Consider the following 16,405-nt stretch of genomic DNA (forward strand, 5'->3'; position numbering starts at 1 on the left):
AACAACTTACAAGGACACCAGAGTAACAAAACTGGCAAGGGAGGATGTTAAATGACAAAATGAGCAATGTATCCAGTGAAATCTTAATTAAAAAATCAGGTTTTGTTCAGGAGAAATGTGAAGATGCTATTGAAATGTTAAGAGGTTGTTGAACCTTTTGAAGGGAGCAGTTCTGCTTCAGTCCATGCTAGTGGCACGCATGTCTAAGTTTTCACAACAAGCTCAGCAGAAGTGAGGAATCCAGCTCTTTTAGTTATCTTAGAAAATCTCACCGTGAATGTAGCTGACCCATAGCTCTTTAGTAACACGTTGAAAGTAAATCAATGGCTTCCACCAGTAGCCAGGAGACAGAGCCGCTAGAATCAACCTCCTTGTTGGTAACATTAGCAGGAAGGTAACAGATGGTTTGACTTTTAGAAATTACTTTTCCTAGTCCTTTCTTCGACCCGTAATTGCTGCAACGTGGGGATGGGCTGAGAACAAAGCAGTTTGCACTGCAGCCTGGGCTGCCAGCACGCACCTTTTGCGGGCAAGTCCTACTGCCGCCTTCAGATCAATAACGTCTGGAAGGTGCTCAATAAATGTGTTTGGTCTCAGTATGAAAGAAGGCGTCAAACTGTTGCAAATAATTGATCTGTGCAGAAATGGGCTTATGACTCTGAGGGCTAAAATCATTCCTCTTCCTCTCAGCAGCACCAAACGCTGGAGCATGCCTGGGACACCCAGGCACTGCAAACAGTGAGTAATAGCAGTTTCCCCTCATGCACCTCTCTTACAAAAGCGAAAAGCCTTGCAGACATGCCTTGTGCTTAGATACAGGGCTTATTATATACTGGAACAACTTTTAGATTTTAGGCCTTTTTTTCCCAGAGCTGTGTTTCTTACAATTACCATAAAATTTCCCTAAAATATATATCAGTTTCCTTCTGAAAACATATCAGATCTAGTCTGTGTCCTGACTCATATTCAGAAAAATACATATTTCAGGAAAAGAGGAAATATTTGGAAGATACCTAATTTTCAGGTCATGCGTGACGGACATATAACTGCTTAATGATATGAGCAGAGGACAAGCTTGGAGTCATGTTATCTGAGATTATATAAAGGCAAGCATTACTCTTGAAAGAAGTGCCTAGTTGTTCTGGAATATCACTAATTGCTTACCTAATGATAATCCCTGGCAAAAAAAAAGTATCCATTGGTGTGTAATGTCTAATTTTGCTTGCCATTTTTAGTTACTTCCTGAGAAAAGGAGCGAATTTCTCTAAACAGCCAGCTCAGCTTATAAAGGAAGCACTGAATTATGCAGTCCTCCTTCAAGAATGTCTGTTGATAGGATGGATTTTGTTTATTCTTCAGTGAATAAAACTTAGTTTCTTCAGTCATTTCCAGAAAGGAAAGTTAAAAGATAGCAGTGGGCATTTTAAAGGAAGGTCAGGAAGATTTCAGGCACTCATATGAGCCAGGGAAATGATTTCTAGGTGATTAAGATCTCTTAATCAATTGCAGGAAATAACTGTAATAAATAACTTTCATTTTATCAGACATATTCATTATAATGGCAAGTTTCAAGTGACTTTTCTCTGATTTCAAGTTATTTTCTATAACAAAATGCTATGAGGAAAATAAGAGTAATGTGGCTTTCTAACTGTGTACATGCAACATACACAGCTCAGTAGTACATGAAATCTTCTCCATTCAGCCAAAACTCATTTGTGAAATGCTGAGACATGAGAAAGTATAAATGTTGAACACATGAGAAAATATAAAGACTGTAGCTTATAGTAGTCTAAAAAGCTTCTCACTGCATTTCTTAGGTGATCACTCACAGCCTATTGAATTTCAAACTGTTCAAGTTTTTCTTCAAGAAATTTCCTTTTGTGTAAGGGTTCTTGAAACTGTTCTGGCTAGCACTGTAAAATGTCCAATCTTGAAACCACAGGCCTAACCTATCATTTAGAGATGTAAAGAATAGTCAGCTTAATTTTCAAGAGTGCTAAGAGTCAACGCTTAATGCACACGTTTTGCATCCAGCAGCATTTCACAGTGTGGATTGTCAAAATTTATGGACCCTTGGAAATAGCAATAGCACAATGCCACAGTGAAAAGTAACTGTGAAATTTAAGTCATTCTTGGAAATTATTAAAGTTCTCTGTACCTTAAAGTGAACAAAGAGCAATAGTGATGAGATTTCATTTCCCCTTTCTGAAATTTAAGGTTGTATGTCCTTTGCAGTCATGGTAATGTTTGATGCAATTTCATTAAAAAGTAGAAATAATTAATGGAGTGCTAGTTGTGTAAATTATTTTTTAATTATGAGTTAAGTGAAGCTTTTCTTTCATTCTTACCCAAAATAATGGCGTATTAAGGGAATGTTATGAACAAGAGGGAATTAAGTTGTCCCTGAGTGACATTTCCCCCTCCCTTCCCCCCCGATTTTCCAGCTGAGCCACCTGGTAAAGAAGTTTTCCTCTTCGTTTATCAGATTATCTAGTTTTGCCTTGAATTTATTTAGTGAATATTTATTTGCACTTAGCTGGTTGTACTGACCTTGCCAATGACCCATTGCACTTGTTTCATGGACTAGTGGTATAGTAACTCTCAGGCATTTCTGTAAGAAACGTATCTGACTTGGCAAGATACGCTGCTACTTACCATCTTGAGAATGGCTTCTTTCAGTGATCGGAAAGCTTGAAGAAGTCAGCTGGACTATTTTTCTCTCTGAAAATAATATTAACTTACAGAGAGACAGCCACTAAGTGGGTTTAGGCAATTGTTGAGGCGTGGGGAAAACTCTTTCCTTTCTAAGCCACGCTAGGATGGGGAATGTCATCATTCCCATAAGATTTACTGGGTGGATGAAGAATTAAAATCTTTCATCACATTCGGACAAAGTTACTATGAGTGTGCATGGTCTTAACTGCGAAAAATTGTGATTGGCTCCACGCCCAGCTTGTTTCATTCCCTTTGTGTCAAAGCTCTGGTAAAGAACGTCAGGAGTTTGGTTGCACCACTGAGTTAATTAGCAGTGTCTTATCCTATTTAAAGTATATCAAGGGCTTCCTATCAGAGATAAGCAGATGTGCAAGCATAACACTCACTTTCTGGGATCATTTATGTGTATAAGACTTGGTTAATTATTGACTGTTAACAAGGGCATGAGAGTGGCATGAGCCTGGCCAAAGTCAATGGATGGCCTCCGAAGTAGAGCAGATACTCAGAAGTCTTCCGCAGGCACGGTGCTCCAGCCTCTTGGGTTTAATGAGTTTAATATCAGTTTAGTGAATTTAATATCAGTTCTTAAGGAATGTTGAGCTTTGTAAAGCTGTTTGGCTGTTGACTACATAGTTATATTTTTCAAAAGCAACAAAAAACCAAAGGCAGAAATGGTTAGCAGTGGCAAGAGTGGCTAGCATTGCAGACTCCTCTAAGAACTTCATTTGCCAGCCTTGGATAGCAGTGAAATGGTTTGGCCTTACACATGCTCTGGGGTAGAATAATAAATTCGGCCCTGCCAGCACATCATTTCAGTGGTTTACTTTACATGCATGTTAAGTTTGTGAGTATGCAAGGACTAGGGAAATGTCTGCTAAAAGCTTTTGAAGACTGTAGCATGTTTCACCTCAGGGTGTGAGGCACAGTTGTATGAATGGGGGGTTTTTTGCAGTAACAGCATTTTAAACAGATTCCTTTGCCCACTTTTCCACTCCTCCTTCTCCCGGGCCAGAAGCTTTTTCTGCCCTCACATTATCTGCCCAGCTGTATTGGTAGAATCCCTTGTGTACTCCATCAGACCTGGGAAAACATCCAATTTTAAAAGAATGACTCTGCAAAAAATATATGTTTATTTTTTCTAATCCCTGCTCCGCTTCTCAGTGCAGCTCTGCAGACAGGACAGCTAAGGGCAAGAAAAAGCAGGTGGAAAGAGATGTCCGGGGAGCTGCCTAGGACAGCAGAGCAGCAGAGCATTTGCCTTTGGCCTTCGGAGACTGAAGTGTGAGGTCAATGGGCTTTGCTGAAAACCTGTTTTTATATCTGCATGTAGTCTTAGAGAAGTTGTTGGGCTAAATTTGAATGTCCTCTTTTTAAAGAAATATTTACGCTTCGGCTTTAATGGTATAATGAAGGATATGAAAAAAATTAGATTAAATCCATCCAGTTTTTCCAGTTATTGGTGGAAGAGTAATTTGAAAACATCTGCCATTTTGGTTCATGTTAGCAAAGTATTGCTTCTCTTCCAAAACTGTGTAGAAGTAATCAGTGATCATGCAAAAGAGACCTCAGAACCAGTAAACTATGCATGAGGCATTTTAATGAAAAAAGGATGCCAAAGTAAGGAATATCACAGTCACATACTCCATGGAGAATAACATCTCTCTAGCTTAGCAGTGGGGTATTTTGTTTTCTCCATGAGTCACTGCTCTTCCGTGATTCAGCATGACACATGAAGCGCAGGCAGAAGGCTGGGTCATTCTGGAAAAGCCTGTTGCGTGGGGGGTTTCTGTTTGTTTGTTTTCCCTCTTGGCCAACTGCTTTATTTCTGGCTCATCTGAATTACAGTCTGGGCTCTGCAAAGCAGGGCAAGGAAGAGAGTGTTTCTGGAAGGGTAGCGATCATAAAAATTCGTAGGGAATTTGATTGCAAGACAATAATTTTCATTAGAAAGAGTAGAAAAAAAAATTTCCAAGCAGAAGTCTTTTCTGTAAAAGCTTGTTTCTGATAACTTCTGCCATAATCTCTGTTTTGTTGGCATTTTGCAGGACTTCCTGCTGTTTACCTGGAGGGCATGTATTTTTGTGTTGAGGAATATTGTTTAACATGAAACTGCATTTGGGCAGGAGCAAAGTGATGTTAAGAAAGTGCTGGAAATTTAAACCCTGTATTTATTGTCACAACTGGTATAGCGTATGTTATAGCTGCATATGGTGAAAACTTTGCTTCTCCCCAGCCCCTGCTTCAACAAGTAGCTGAAGAAAAATGCCTGAGAGTTGCTTTGCCTTTTTCAAAATAAAATATCCAGATAGACCGCTCATGGGTTGTAGTGGTCTGGGTAATATGAGTGCTTGCTCATTACAGATACCATGCTGTTCACTTAGAAGAAAAGATGGCAGCCAGATTTTTTTGTGTATTTTCACGGAGCACTATGTAGCATCTCTACCTTTCTAGGTGTGAGCCCTGTAGAATCAGCCAAATTCTGCTAGTAGAAGTCTATTTCCCACAGATTTATGAAGAATAAGATAATTAAGAAATAAAAAAAGAAAACTTTTTTACTTTGAAATGGAAAGAAGAACCTATCATGTCTATTTAGGAGCATTTTTTACCACTTAATTATATCTTCTTTAAAAGCAGTACTTAACACTGGATGAAAAGAATACTATGGAAAAAGAAAGTAATAGGCTAGACATTTTGAGCAGCTGCACTGATAATGAACATAATCAACTGTCTATCAGATTTTTCATTATAGACCCCAGTTTTCAGAAGTTAGTGTAAAAATTTCTAAACAAAATGCACCATAAGTCTACATTTAGTCACAATTAATTACGAAAAGAAACGTATGCAAATTAGTTCTCATTTGCCAGTGGTTTGAATGGCAGCCTGTCAGCATTTGAGATCAGTGCAGTTGCCAAAATGATACCCCACGTAATTTGGGAATTGAAATTATTTTATAATGGCAATCTTTTCAGACAATCCCAAATACCAAACCTGCGACTGAGATTATATGCTAGATGGGTCAAGTCCAAAACCAGCAATATACCATTCTACTGGGTTTGTAGCCTCTAGCTGCAAATGACATTTCAGCTTCAAAATATCCAGGAAGGTTGGAAGCAAGCAGTAGCATTTCTCTTGGATAAACTGAAGGAAGATGATGCATCAGATTTTGCATTTTTGTGTATGTGTGAGTTTTCATCTTTTTCATGCATGAAGTTGGAAACTGATGGGGCTGTTAAGTGATTGGAAGTGGGCTGTGAAGGTGGTTTATGAAATTACGGCTGGGACAGCAGGTCTTTTGTATAACGTTTAGTTGAGGTTTTTTGGTTGTTTTTTTTTTAACTTGCTCAGTATGTTTAGCAACAGCTTTTACTTAAGTATTTTGCATTAACAGTGTTACTATGTGACTGCATCCTGCCCCTAAGGTACTGCAAAACAGGCTGCTCTTGCCATGGTCTTTGATAATGTAATAAATACAGTCCTGTAACATACCTGTATGCAAGTTACACTTGGAGATTCAGAGACTCTGCAAGTTTATGTTATTCACAGGCACACTGCGAGCCCATTGTGCTGCAGAACCAGCACAGAATTATCATGGAGATGCCTTAGTGTCTTCTCCAACACCTTGTATTTCCTTCTTCAAACCTTTCCGGCTGTTTTATTATTTGAACTGTGGGAGAGTTGAATCAATAGTGGCAAATAAACATGATGAATGGACGTTAATGCAGGGTCTATTTTGCTTTTTTTCCAGCCATCAGGTGACATTTCAGAGCTGCTATGTGAGGTTTACACCTTTTGCCATCAGTTTTGATTTTTTTTTTTTTTTTGGAGCAACAGTTTTCTTTGTTGCTCTCCAACTTGCCCAGCAATTAGAAGAGGGAATTATAACGTCTACATGTCCCATCCTGGGCCTCAAATCCAGGAAAATCTGTGTCCTGGTCCCGGTCTCAGGTCAGAGGCTGCTCTGGGGCAGGCTGCACTCGGAAGGCAGCCCAACTCTCCACCCATGCCAGCCTGCCTCTCCACCATGTCGGCTTCGGAGCTGGGGCGCTTGGAGCTGGTCAGGCTGCAGTCAGAGGGGCACAGGAGGGTAACAGCTCAAACTCCTGTGCCTGGCCAGCTTGTCTTGCTGCTGATGTGCAGGCAACCTCCAGTACTGGACGTAAATCCAGATAGTGGCAGGAGGTGGTAACACTTGGTTTCTCCCCAGGTTTAATGTTTTAAATGCAACTTCTTTAAGCTGCTAGTGAGAACAGAGCCAATATCATGCTGCATCCTTGCCAGTGAGCAATGTTAAATTCAGAAGTGCCTTTCAGGCATAGGGTACCGGGCTGCAGGGAGCTGGATGAGGCCACTTGCTACCTCACAGGGCTGCCCGCTTCCCACCCTGCTGCAAGGTCATGAAACACAAACCAGTCAGCTGAATGATTGTGTGGTTTCAAGGGTGGGAAATAAATCTGCATAAGGCAAAACAAGTTGTATACAACTGGCCCAAAGAGGGAGAAAAGGGAAGAGCTCTAGATGTCATCCGAATAAAGACTCTTTCACACCCCTTAGATGTTTTTAAGGGGCCTGGTAAGGTTTTGTGAAACCTGTGAAGTCTTTTTTATTCCAATGCCACTTCTCCTTAACCCTCTTCCATGCATGTTCTTTGTTCTGTTTTGCTCTTGCTACAGTTGGCTTTTGAGAGGGGAAGCCAGGAAGTTTTGGCTTTCTTGGGTTCTGTATTAAATTACTAACAACAGGAGAAGAGAGGGTTTGCTTTCTGTCTTGGAGTGATAGATGGCCATCGTGCTTGTTATGCTTCAATACAGGCATGGAGAGTCATCAGTGGTTTAAAAGCAAGAAGAAAACAGTCATTACAGAAAAAACAAAACTTACTTTTGAAAGCAACAAAATGGAGTCATTTTCAGTTCTGTAACATTTATTTAGGTATAATTTTAAATAGCTTTTCTCTGAAAATGTAATATTTCACACTTGTGCTGTCAAAACTGCATTCACGTTATGCTATGGTTTGTTTTACTTGTATGTGACTTCCGTATGTGTTCAGTGTCTTAAACAGCAAGAATGGTTTTCACGGTGCTGAGGTTGTAAGAAAGGGCTCCTTCATTCTCCTTGAAAGCAACACTGTCCACGTGCAGTGAAAAATATGAGCGTTTCCTCTATCATATTCCTCTATCACCATTTTCATCTAATGATTTTGTGTTCACTCAGACAGTAGAACATGTCTGGGAAAGATGTATTCAATGGCCACATTTTGGGGGTTTCAGAAGTCACAGATTTTACTTTTTAAGTTGTCAAGGGGAAAGATAATTCTTGTTTATCAAGGAGATAAAGTTCAGAAGACCAAACATCTCTGGTTTGGAGATTCATTTGCCCTCCTTCTTTGTGTCTTTCTCCCTCCCTTTCCGCACACCATCTTACTATCTGGTGTCCGTAAGCAGCCCGTGCATACTGTAGTTAGTGGGCGAGGAGGTTCTGTTGCAAACAACCATTGTATCACATTTTTCTTTTTCGGAGTACGTTGAATCTTAAAGTATAATAAAAGAAATTACTTTCTTTCTGACAAGCAATAGGGTGATTGTTGTTATGTAATGAACTGAAACTTTCCAGTGTTCCTCTCCACGCAGTTATGGGGTGGGATTAAAAAAGCTGCTGCTGCTAGTGTTGTCTCTACTGAAATCTGCCTGCAGAGCAGGGGCTGATTTCATGAATGACGCATGTTGGATGAAACGTTTTTCAAAAGCTGGAGCTAAATGTGGTGCTTCTGATAATGCCATAACAGGTGCTATTATTTTCTTCCAACAGCTACCCTGCTGTATGTGAATTCCTACAGCACAATAACTTGTTATCTATACTCCGAGCTCATGAAGCCCAGGATGCTGGGTACGTATGTGTGGAGAGGGGGCACTAAAAATGAATAATGGCTTACTGCTGTCAAACAGAGCAAGGAAAGAAAGAACAACTGACTGATGGTGAACTGGAAAACTTAATTTTAAGTTGCAACAGCTCTCATCTTTTATTAATGCTATAAAAACATACACTGGCATTAGAATCTCTTTTACATGATTATTACTGAGTTACAGGACTTAATGAATCCTCATATATCCCACTTACTTTGCCTTAATGATTTCAAGTGGCATAAAATGACCAAAAGTTATTTGGATGCCAAACTTGGGAAGGAAAACAAATTCAGCTTAGAAAAAGAAGTTTTGCAAATGTGCCTGAGACTTCTGACACACCGATTGCCACGATGCCTGGGGAAGTGATTTGGCTCATGAAAGCCAGAACTGTCATCTCTTAAGTCTTCCACACCTACCTGAAACTTCTGGGCCTACTGGTTTTACACTTTATCAAGAAAACAAACTTGTGGAACTCAATAGCCAAAAATTATTTTATGCAGGAGTACCATGAATGAAATTAAGGAGTTTATTAAGACACTGTGTGCAAAAACAATCCAGGTCAAGCACTGGCTGGTGTTGATGGTTCCCTCATGAAACTATAGCCAGTGTAAAGACAGAATTTTTTATGCCAGTTTAAAAAATTATAAAAAATTATCTATTCATTGAAATGTACCATACTTGTGACATTTTAATGAAGGATTGGTATCTGAATAAATAGCTTTGCATAACTTGCATAAATTATTAAAGTGTTTATTTGGAGGTAGAAACTTTACTCAACCTGAATAGTGATAAAAGATAAAATAGCAAGATTGTAGGAATGAGGTTGATATTCACTGTGCATATAAAAAGCTATTCTGAATGTTTGAATTATCACATACTTTAAAAAGTCAATGCAATTAAAAGCAAGCTATTACTCTGCCAAAAATAACTGGCATGAAATACCCAAGGGTAATGAAATTTCATTTTTATTGTATTGCTTTCCAATAAGGGGTGAAAAATAAAATTTTGTAGAAGGGATTGCACTGAAACTATACAATGGTTTCAGTGCAACTATTGTGGATATTTGCCAAATTCTTCAGTTTCTTGTAGCTGAAGACTAAAGAGCAGTATTTGGCATTACTTGTGTCTTAGACAAAAGTACTGTTTCGTTGGTTTGCTTCCAATTACTTGCAGGTTTAATGCTTGATTGATTATATGTTGGTCCAATAAGCCTTTTATTTTTCATAAGGCAGCAAGGTTAGGTAATGAAAACATGCAGGCATCAATAAACTGGCTAATAGACTGGATGAGATTAGACACAGCACTGAAAATATTGGACCCCCCTCTTTCCCCTCCCCTTCTCATACTTTCCATCTCCCCTGGCCTTGCCATCGCTTGCATGCCCGGAGAGGGCAGGCAGCTGGAGGGTCACGGAGGACATGCTCTTCTGAAGGCAGTACCATGCATCTCCAAGGCATGTGCTGGTGCTTGCCTTCACCCACAGTCCCACACAGGGAAAGTCTGGGAACATCCTGGGGTGCACGCACATAGAGGCCACCTGGCTCCAGGGACAGGCGCCGAGCGAATTCGTAACATAAAATCACCTCTGGCTCACGAAAGTTCAGATGGAGACACAGCTTTCAAGCATGGTGTGGATCCCTGGCCATCCCAAATGGATAGAATGAATAAGCCTGCAGGACATATTTTTTTCCACAGCTTTAAAAAGCACATATGCATGTTTTTCTGTCTTGGCATTTGTTAACAGCCAGTGCAGTAATGTACTACAGTTTTTTGCACTATATTTGGTCAGTGACAAACATGCATACAACACTGGGCAATAATTAGTATCTTCTCTTTCCTTTTAGGTATCGTATGTACAGGAAAAGCCAAACAACAGGCTTCCCTTCACTAATCACAATTTTTTCAGCACCAAACTATCTAGATGTATACAATAACAAAGGTAAGAATTTAATTCCTGTTACTATACAGTAGACTGTAGTCCTCTTTACTCAAATATATTACATTGGCTTTCTTTTTCACTCCTTTCTCTATTTATCAGTTCATGCCCATTTTCTTCCTCTGTTTATTAGTTCATGCCCATTCCATTTATTACATAATACAAATCTGATTAAATTGATTACAGGCAGATGTATGCCTCTCAACATAAGTGTAGATTTTAATACGCCTTAAGATATTTCTGTATTTTGACTGCAAGTTATTAAGTAAATGTTACACAGGAAGCAAAACTGAAAACAGCTCTACTAACTAAGAGAAGTATATTAAGAAATGCCGTGGGCGAGATGTTCAGAGTCCAGCATTCCTTATAATTAATTATTTGTCCCTTTGCTCCTTTCCAATAAAATTAATGGAGTTTGTATATGCGAACCCTCTAGTCAGCTAACAAACTTTGACAGATCATCAGTGGATAAAGCATGGGATAGATATTGTCCGAGTTCCTTTATGTTTTGGGGTTTTTAATCACTTGAAAACCATTACGTACAAAATGAAATATCATTAGCAAAAAATAAAAAAGGTTACTGCACAAATAAGCAGTCACTGGTCACTCTGTAAAGACTCCTCTGAATACAAGTGTTTGCAGCTTCTCTTAGTTTATTAGTTTATTGCATTCCCTGAAATCTCCTCTAATGAACTGTGAAAAAAAATGATGTTTCTAAAAATAAAGCATTCTAACAAACCTGTCCTCCTATATCTTGAAATGAGCAGTAATGTTTACTTTCTCCTATTCCCAGTAAAGTTAATGTTAATTGTGTTCCTCTGTGAGCAAAACAAAATAATTTTTTTCTCAACGATATTCTTGAAAGTAGCTCCATTGCAAAGAGATCAGTCTTTCTTGAGAAGAGACGTTTTTAATTTGGATGCTTGCCTGCAAAGGAAGTAGGCAATTTTAAATTTATTTTTTTTAAAACTTGCAAAAGAAAGCTTCTTCAGGCATCATTTTATATTATAAACTTATAATCTAAAAGCTGTTATGCTATGAACTGTATGCAAAGCAAGGAAACACTTCACTGTTAGATAATGGGGTTTGTACACTTCTGTGTTCTCAATATGCGTGTTAACTTAAGAAAAATTAATAAGAGCATTCTGCAAAAAACATGTAAGCAGAGCTGTCGGTAGCGACTTTTGTAAAAGTAAATAATATAGGGACTCTGCTACCAACCCAGAAAGCACAGGATGAAACAAGAAATGTGTTAATTTTCTTGGCAGCATCGTTGCTGTTGGTGAAACAGTGTGTTTACTCTCTGAGTTGGCTGCTTTGGGTAGAAGGCAGACTGGTGACAGGTCTGTACAAGTACAGTGACAGACAGTGTTCACCTTTTGTTTCTTAACGCATGGAGGCAGTTCTGTGCACATTGAAGGCAATGGGTGAACAATGTGAGATTTTCATCATGAAGGCAAATGTTGAATGTGAAGCAATGATTTATAATGTTCAAAATCTTCAATTTGAAACCATAGAGTTGGGTGGTGAAGAGAAGTGCCTCTCCGTTATCTGTTTCAGAAGAGAGGGTCATTTGCCTTGTTCCAGGATGCTCCATTATGGCAGGCAGGTCTTAAAACTGGTGGAAAACCTTTTCTGGTGAAAGGCTGTAGGCCAGCTGCTGAGAGGCACTGGTTATCTGCGGTCACAGCTGAAGTTTGGGTGTGCTGCTGGCGATATCCACTCTGAGTGAGCTCAGGCAAATCAGCAGTGGTGTGAGATTGGCACCAGTGTACCACTCTTTAATTTATGACTTGTTGTAAATTTAGAGGCTGACCTTTAGCAGCTTTGTAATGAATTTCTGTTGCGTTTAACTGCCTCCTTTTCTCTCATTAGAAGTTTTGACGCATTGTTTCATGTGACTGATTGCACTGGCTCTTGGCATTTAAAGTACATCATGCATAGTTTTTCCTGCTGCATTGCTCATGCATCTTCATTTGGATAGTGTTTGGGTGCTTGCTTCCCTCTTCAAGGAAGAAAAACATCATCATCCTCAATCAGTCCAAAACATGGCTACTTGTTGGCTTCTTGATTTGCAGCAGATGAATTAACTAGGAACACAGAGCTTCTGACTGACTGATTTCAGGAGGCAAAGGAAGGCTTTTCCATCCAGAGGTGTTACAGGACAGTTGCTCTAGCTGACTCATCGTGCACTGGTGCAGAACCTGATTGATTTTTACAGATCATTTGGGGTTTTGGTTACTGTCAAGCCTTGGAAAAAGAGTTACTCTCCTACTAGCAAGTGCCTTCCTTTCTAGTGTGCATTCTTAGTATGCTTCTGGTTAGTAGCTAATAAAGTCAACCTAAATAAATTCCTGAGAGGCTCCATCTCCCACTGACATGAATGGGTCATTTTTCAATGCAGTGTTTTTTAAGATAAATACATTTTTTTTAAAGCTGCAAGGGGCTAGGAATGCTCATTTTCTACCCCAGGTTGATAGTTCTCATACCCATTAAAGCAGATATGCTTTCTTGTAGTTCTTCAAAGCACTTCAGGAGTGGGCTTGGTTGCCAACATTATCCAAGGGCTTATTCAGACACCACTGGAGAGCAGCCACAGGGATGAGATATGTCCTCAAAGATCTGTAGGGAAGCAACATTCCCAGAGCAAAAGGAGGTTCAGCAGGAGTAGCTGAAGATAAGCTACCCAGACCAGACCATGTTCAGCATATCTGCTGTTAATAAAGCTGCTGCAGACCCTCTGCGTGGGCTGTCTCACAGTACCGACCCACCACAGGAACCGCTTTTGGTTTTGCTCAGCTGGATTCTGGCACCAAAGGGAGTTTTCTGTATCCTTTTGGTCACTGGCCGTTGCCTCGTGAAGGCTGCGTGTGTAATTCATCCATCATGCAGCTGCTGGTCCTGTCGCAACCCCGGCCCACACACATGCACAACTTCGGGTGCCAAAGTTAGGTTTTTGAATTACGAGGCTCCTGTCAGGGGTTCCCTGTGTTGTTAATGGAGACAGAGGTATGCTTTCAGGGGGTGATTCAGAGACTCAGAAACTGCCTAGATATGGGGAGCCTAGTCTCCCTCCTCTTTCCAAGACTATCCTTCATTATTGTTATTAATGCCTTCCATATTCATTTTAATGGAGAGCATTGGCAAAGGGGAGGACTTTACACATAAGTTCTTTGGCAACTTCTGAGCTTCTGTTCAGCGTCTTCATAGCTTTCTCAAACATTTCTGCTTTCATTTATATTATTAAAAGGCATAAAGAAAAAGATACTTTAAGATTATTATTAAAACTTGTTACAAGAAATGTCAGTGCATTGATGATTTTCTAAGACTACGCCTTCTGGAGAGGATCAAAACTCCTCATGCAAGAAGATAAATGTTAATTGGATTGTAATAAGTTACCTGTGACTTCAGGGCCTTGGAGGAAGGTTATACTGATCAAGAAACTCTGAGAAAGTTGTATAAGTACAGGTTTACCCCTGGATTCAAGGGTGCCCACCACCAGGAGAAATTCTTTATAGCAACAGAATAAGAGGGTGCCAAAAATTACTGCATTGTATGATCTGCTGGCCTTGCACCATGTCTAAACTTTCATTCCTGTATTTAATATTTCTTAATGCCTTAATTAGGGTTTGCTGTAATGCTGTTCATGCCCCCACCCCACCACCCCAAAAAAGGGAAAGATTTTACAGAAGTTAAACAGAGGCAGGCAATTTATTTGTAAATCATTAGCAATACTTCATATTTTAGTGTCTGGTATTTTAGTGTCTGGCTGTCACTTCAGTAAGTGCATGCTTTTTGGCTGAGTGAACAATTTTAACTAGCTGTCTAAAGACAGACTATTATCTTTCGAACACTTTTAAAAGATTAGGTTTTGTAGTGGTGAGTTAACCACCCAAGAATCTGAAGCTATCGAAAAAAATAACGTGATGCCTCTCCTAGCATGCCACAACATACACATGGTGTTGCTGAAAGGAAAAGCAGATGAAGGAAAGAAACAACAAAAGTATGCAGGGGAGTTTGGGATACTAGAAAAATCAAAACCAGCTGTACATCGGTATGCTTGTTAATGTATCGGATAAGAAATATATCAATGAAGCATGTATAAAGTATCAAGCATGTGGCATACCATAGATACATGTTAAGAAATGTACCTGATCCAAATGGATCTAACAGGAAAACTATTTTCGTATTGGAAAAAGGCAGAGTAATATACCTGGAAGACAAGGATGATCTTTGAGAAATAATAGCACTTTGGGAGAAAGAAAAGTGGTGTAACCTTCTGTTTGCCCTATCAGTTTTCTTTCATGCTTTATCTCTGCTGTTGTGATGATGCCTTGTCATGGAAACAAAAGCTTTTAAAGAGGAGCTGTCAGGGTATCTAGGTCATCTTATTGCCGATGCAGAGAAGTTTGCCAGAAGTGATTTTTGCAGTCTATTGGTAAAATCTGGAACGCTATTGCGCTCTTTCTTTGGAAGATGCAACTGCACATGCAAAATAAAAATCTTCAGAATTCTGTAAGGGAAGATTTTCCCAACTGCAATTAGCCCCGCTTCTGTACCAGATTATTTACATCATTACCTTGTATAGTAAATCATTTTTTTTCCTTTGATAATGTTTAAACTCCTTAAGCATTTTACTAACCCTTATCCCTGACCTGTCTTGGGCAGAAAACGCTGTGGTTACTTAGCAACTCTGCTGGAGGAGAAGGCACTGTTCCCAGTTGCACGGTAAATGCTGAAGTTAATTCAGCATTAAATCAGAAATTGAAATTCTTTCTTAGGTATGAAGAATTTGAGAGACTTTCACTGCATTTATTTTCTAAATACAGGGTGAGTTTTCTGAAAAAAATTACAAGAAAATTAGTTAACTTGTTTGCTAAAATTATTCTGAGATTGTTTGTCTAAAAACAAGTGGTTCATTCTGGGCTAGTATTTCTACCATGCTCTTTTTTTTTTTTTTCCTCTGATTGAAATGTTATCAATTAATTTATACTGAAAAATGATTCAGCAGATCTTGAAGCAGGATATGTAATGTCTTTGGGTAATTCTGAACTATCTGTCTCACAGTTTGATGTTGTTCACATTGCTTAAGGCCTTAATCCACCTCCCAACATAGAGGCTTTTAAAGCGCCCTTTGAGGTGCCAGAGGGGTCTGAGACATCCACTCAGATCTGACAGGTATGACACAGGAGACAGGGGCAATCCAGGCTCAACTTTAACAAGGAGATATCCCAGGGAGTCTCAGATGGCACTGAGTGCTTATATTTGACCCTGAGAAGGTTAGAAGAGCTGTCCCCATTTCTAGCTGAAGGAAGGAGGTTTCTTACCTGCACATTTTTCACCACCCATATTTCTAGCCCCAGGTACCTATGTTAAGTGCTTAAAGCTAAACAGTGCGAATGCCCTTCGCCTGCTGCGTTAGTGTTTCATTTCACTCTGATGTGATTTCAGCATCCGATATCTCAGTTTACTAGCACTGGGAAGAAGTATAATGTCATTTGGGATATCTGCACATCTTCACTTTACAAAACATTAGCTTCTAAAACTCATTTACAACAGCGAGTACCAAAATTAGGTTAAAATGTGTGTGGCTGTTAAGAATAATAAAATAAGATTCTTGTTCTGGTTGGTGATTATACATGATAAAACTGTGGCTGGTGGCTTGCTCTGCTAGCATCTGTCTGAGTATACGTTTGGAAAGAAAAGTATAGAGGTTGCAGCCTGGAATAATAAGCAAACGTTGAAAAGAGTCAGGTTTTCCTCAGTTACGGGTTTCATAACCAAAGGAACCCAACCCACTTTCTTCTGTCTCCTCCATCAGTGACCGTGTGGCCTGTAGTCATATAGCCTTCAAAAG

General features: G+C 39.5%; 1 protein-coding gene across 7 annotated transcripts in view; it reads left to right on the top strand.

Moving 5' to 3' along the window:
* The window catches only part of PPP3CA (protein phosphatase 3 catalytic subunit alpha), a 202,824-nt gene that overhangs the window by 159,626 nt on the left and 26,793 nt on the right, over nucleotides 1–16,405 (top strand). For all 7 annotated transcript variants that reach the window (XM_052775541.1, XM_052775526.1, XM_052775570.1 and 4 more), the window contains exons 7-8: nucleotides 8,518–8,595; nucleotides 10,457–10,551. In XM_052775541.1, coding sequence (XP_052631501.1) covers nucleotides 8,518–8,595; nucleotides 10,457–10,551 — 173 coding nt within the window. The remainder of the gene's footprint in view (nucleotides 1–8,517; nucleotides 8,596–10,456; nucleotides 10,552–16,405) is intronic.

The sequence above is a fragment of the Harpia harpyja genome, chromosome 2, assembly GCF_026419915.1.
Source record: "Harpia harpyja isolate bHarHar1 chromosome 2, bHarHar1 primary haplotype, whole genome shotgun sequence".
Taxonomy (NCBI): Eukaryota; Metazoa; Chordata; class Aves; order Accipitriformes; family Accipitridae; genus Harpia; species Harpia harpyja.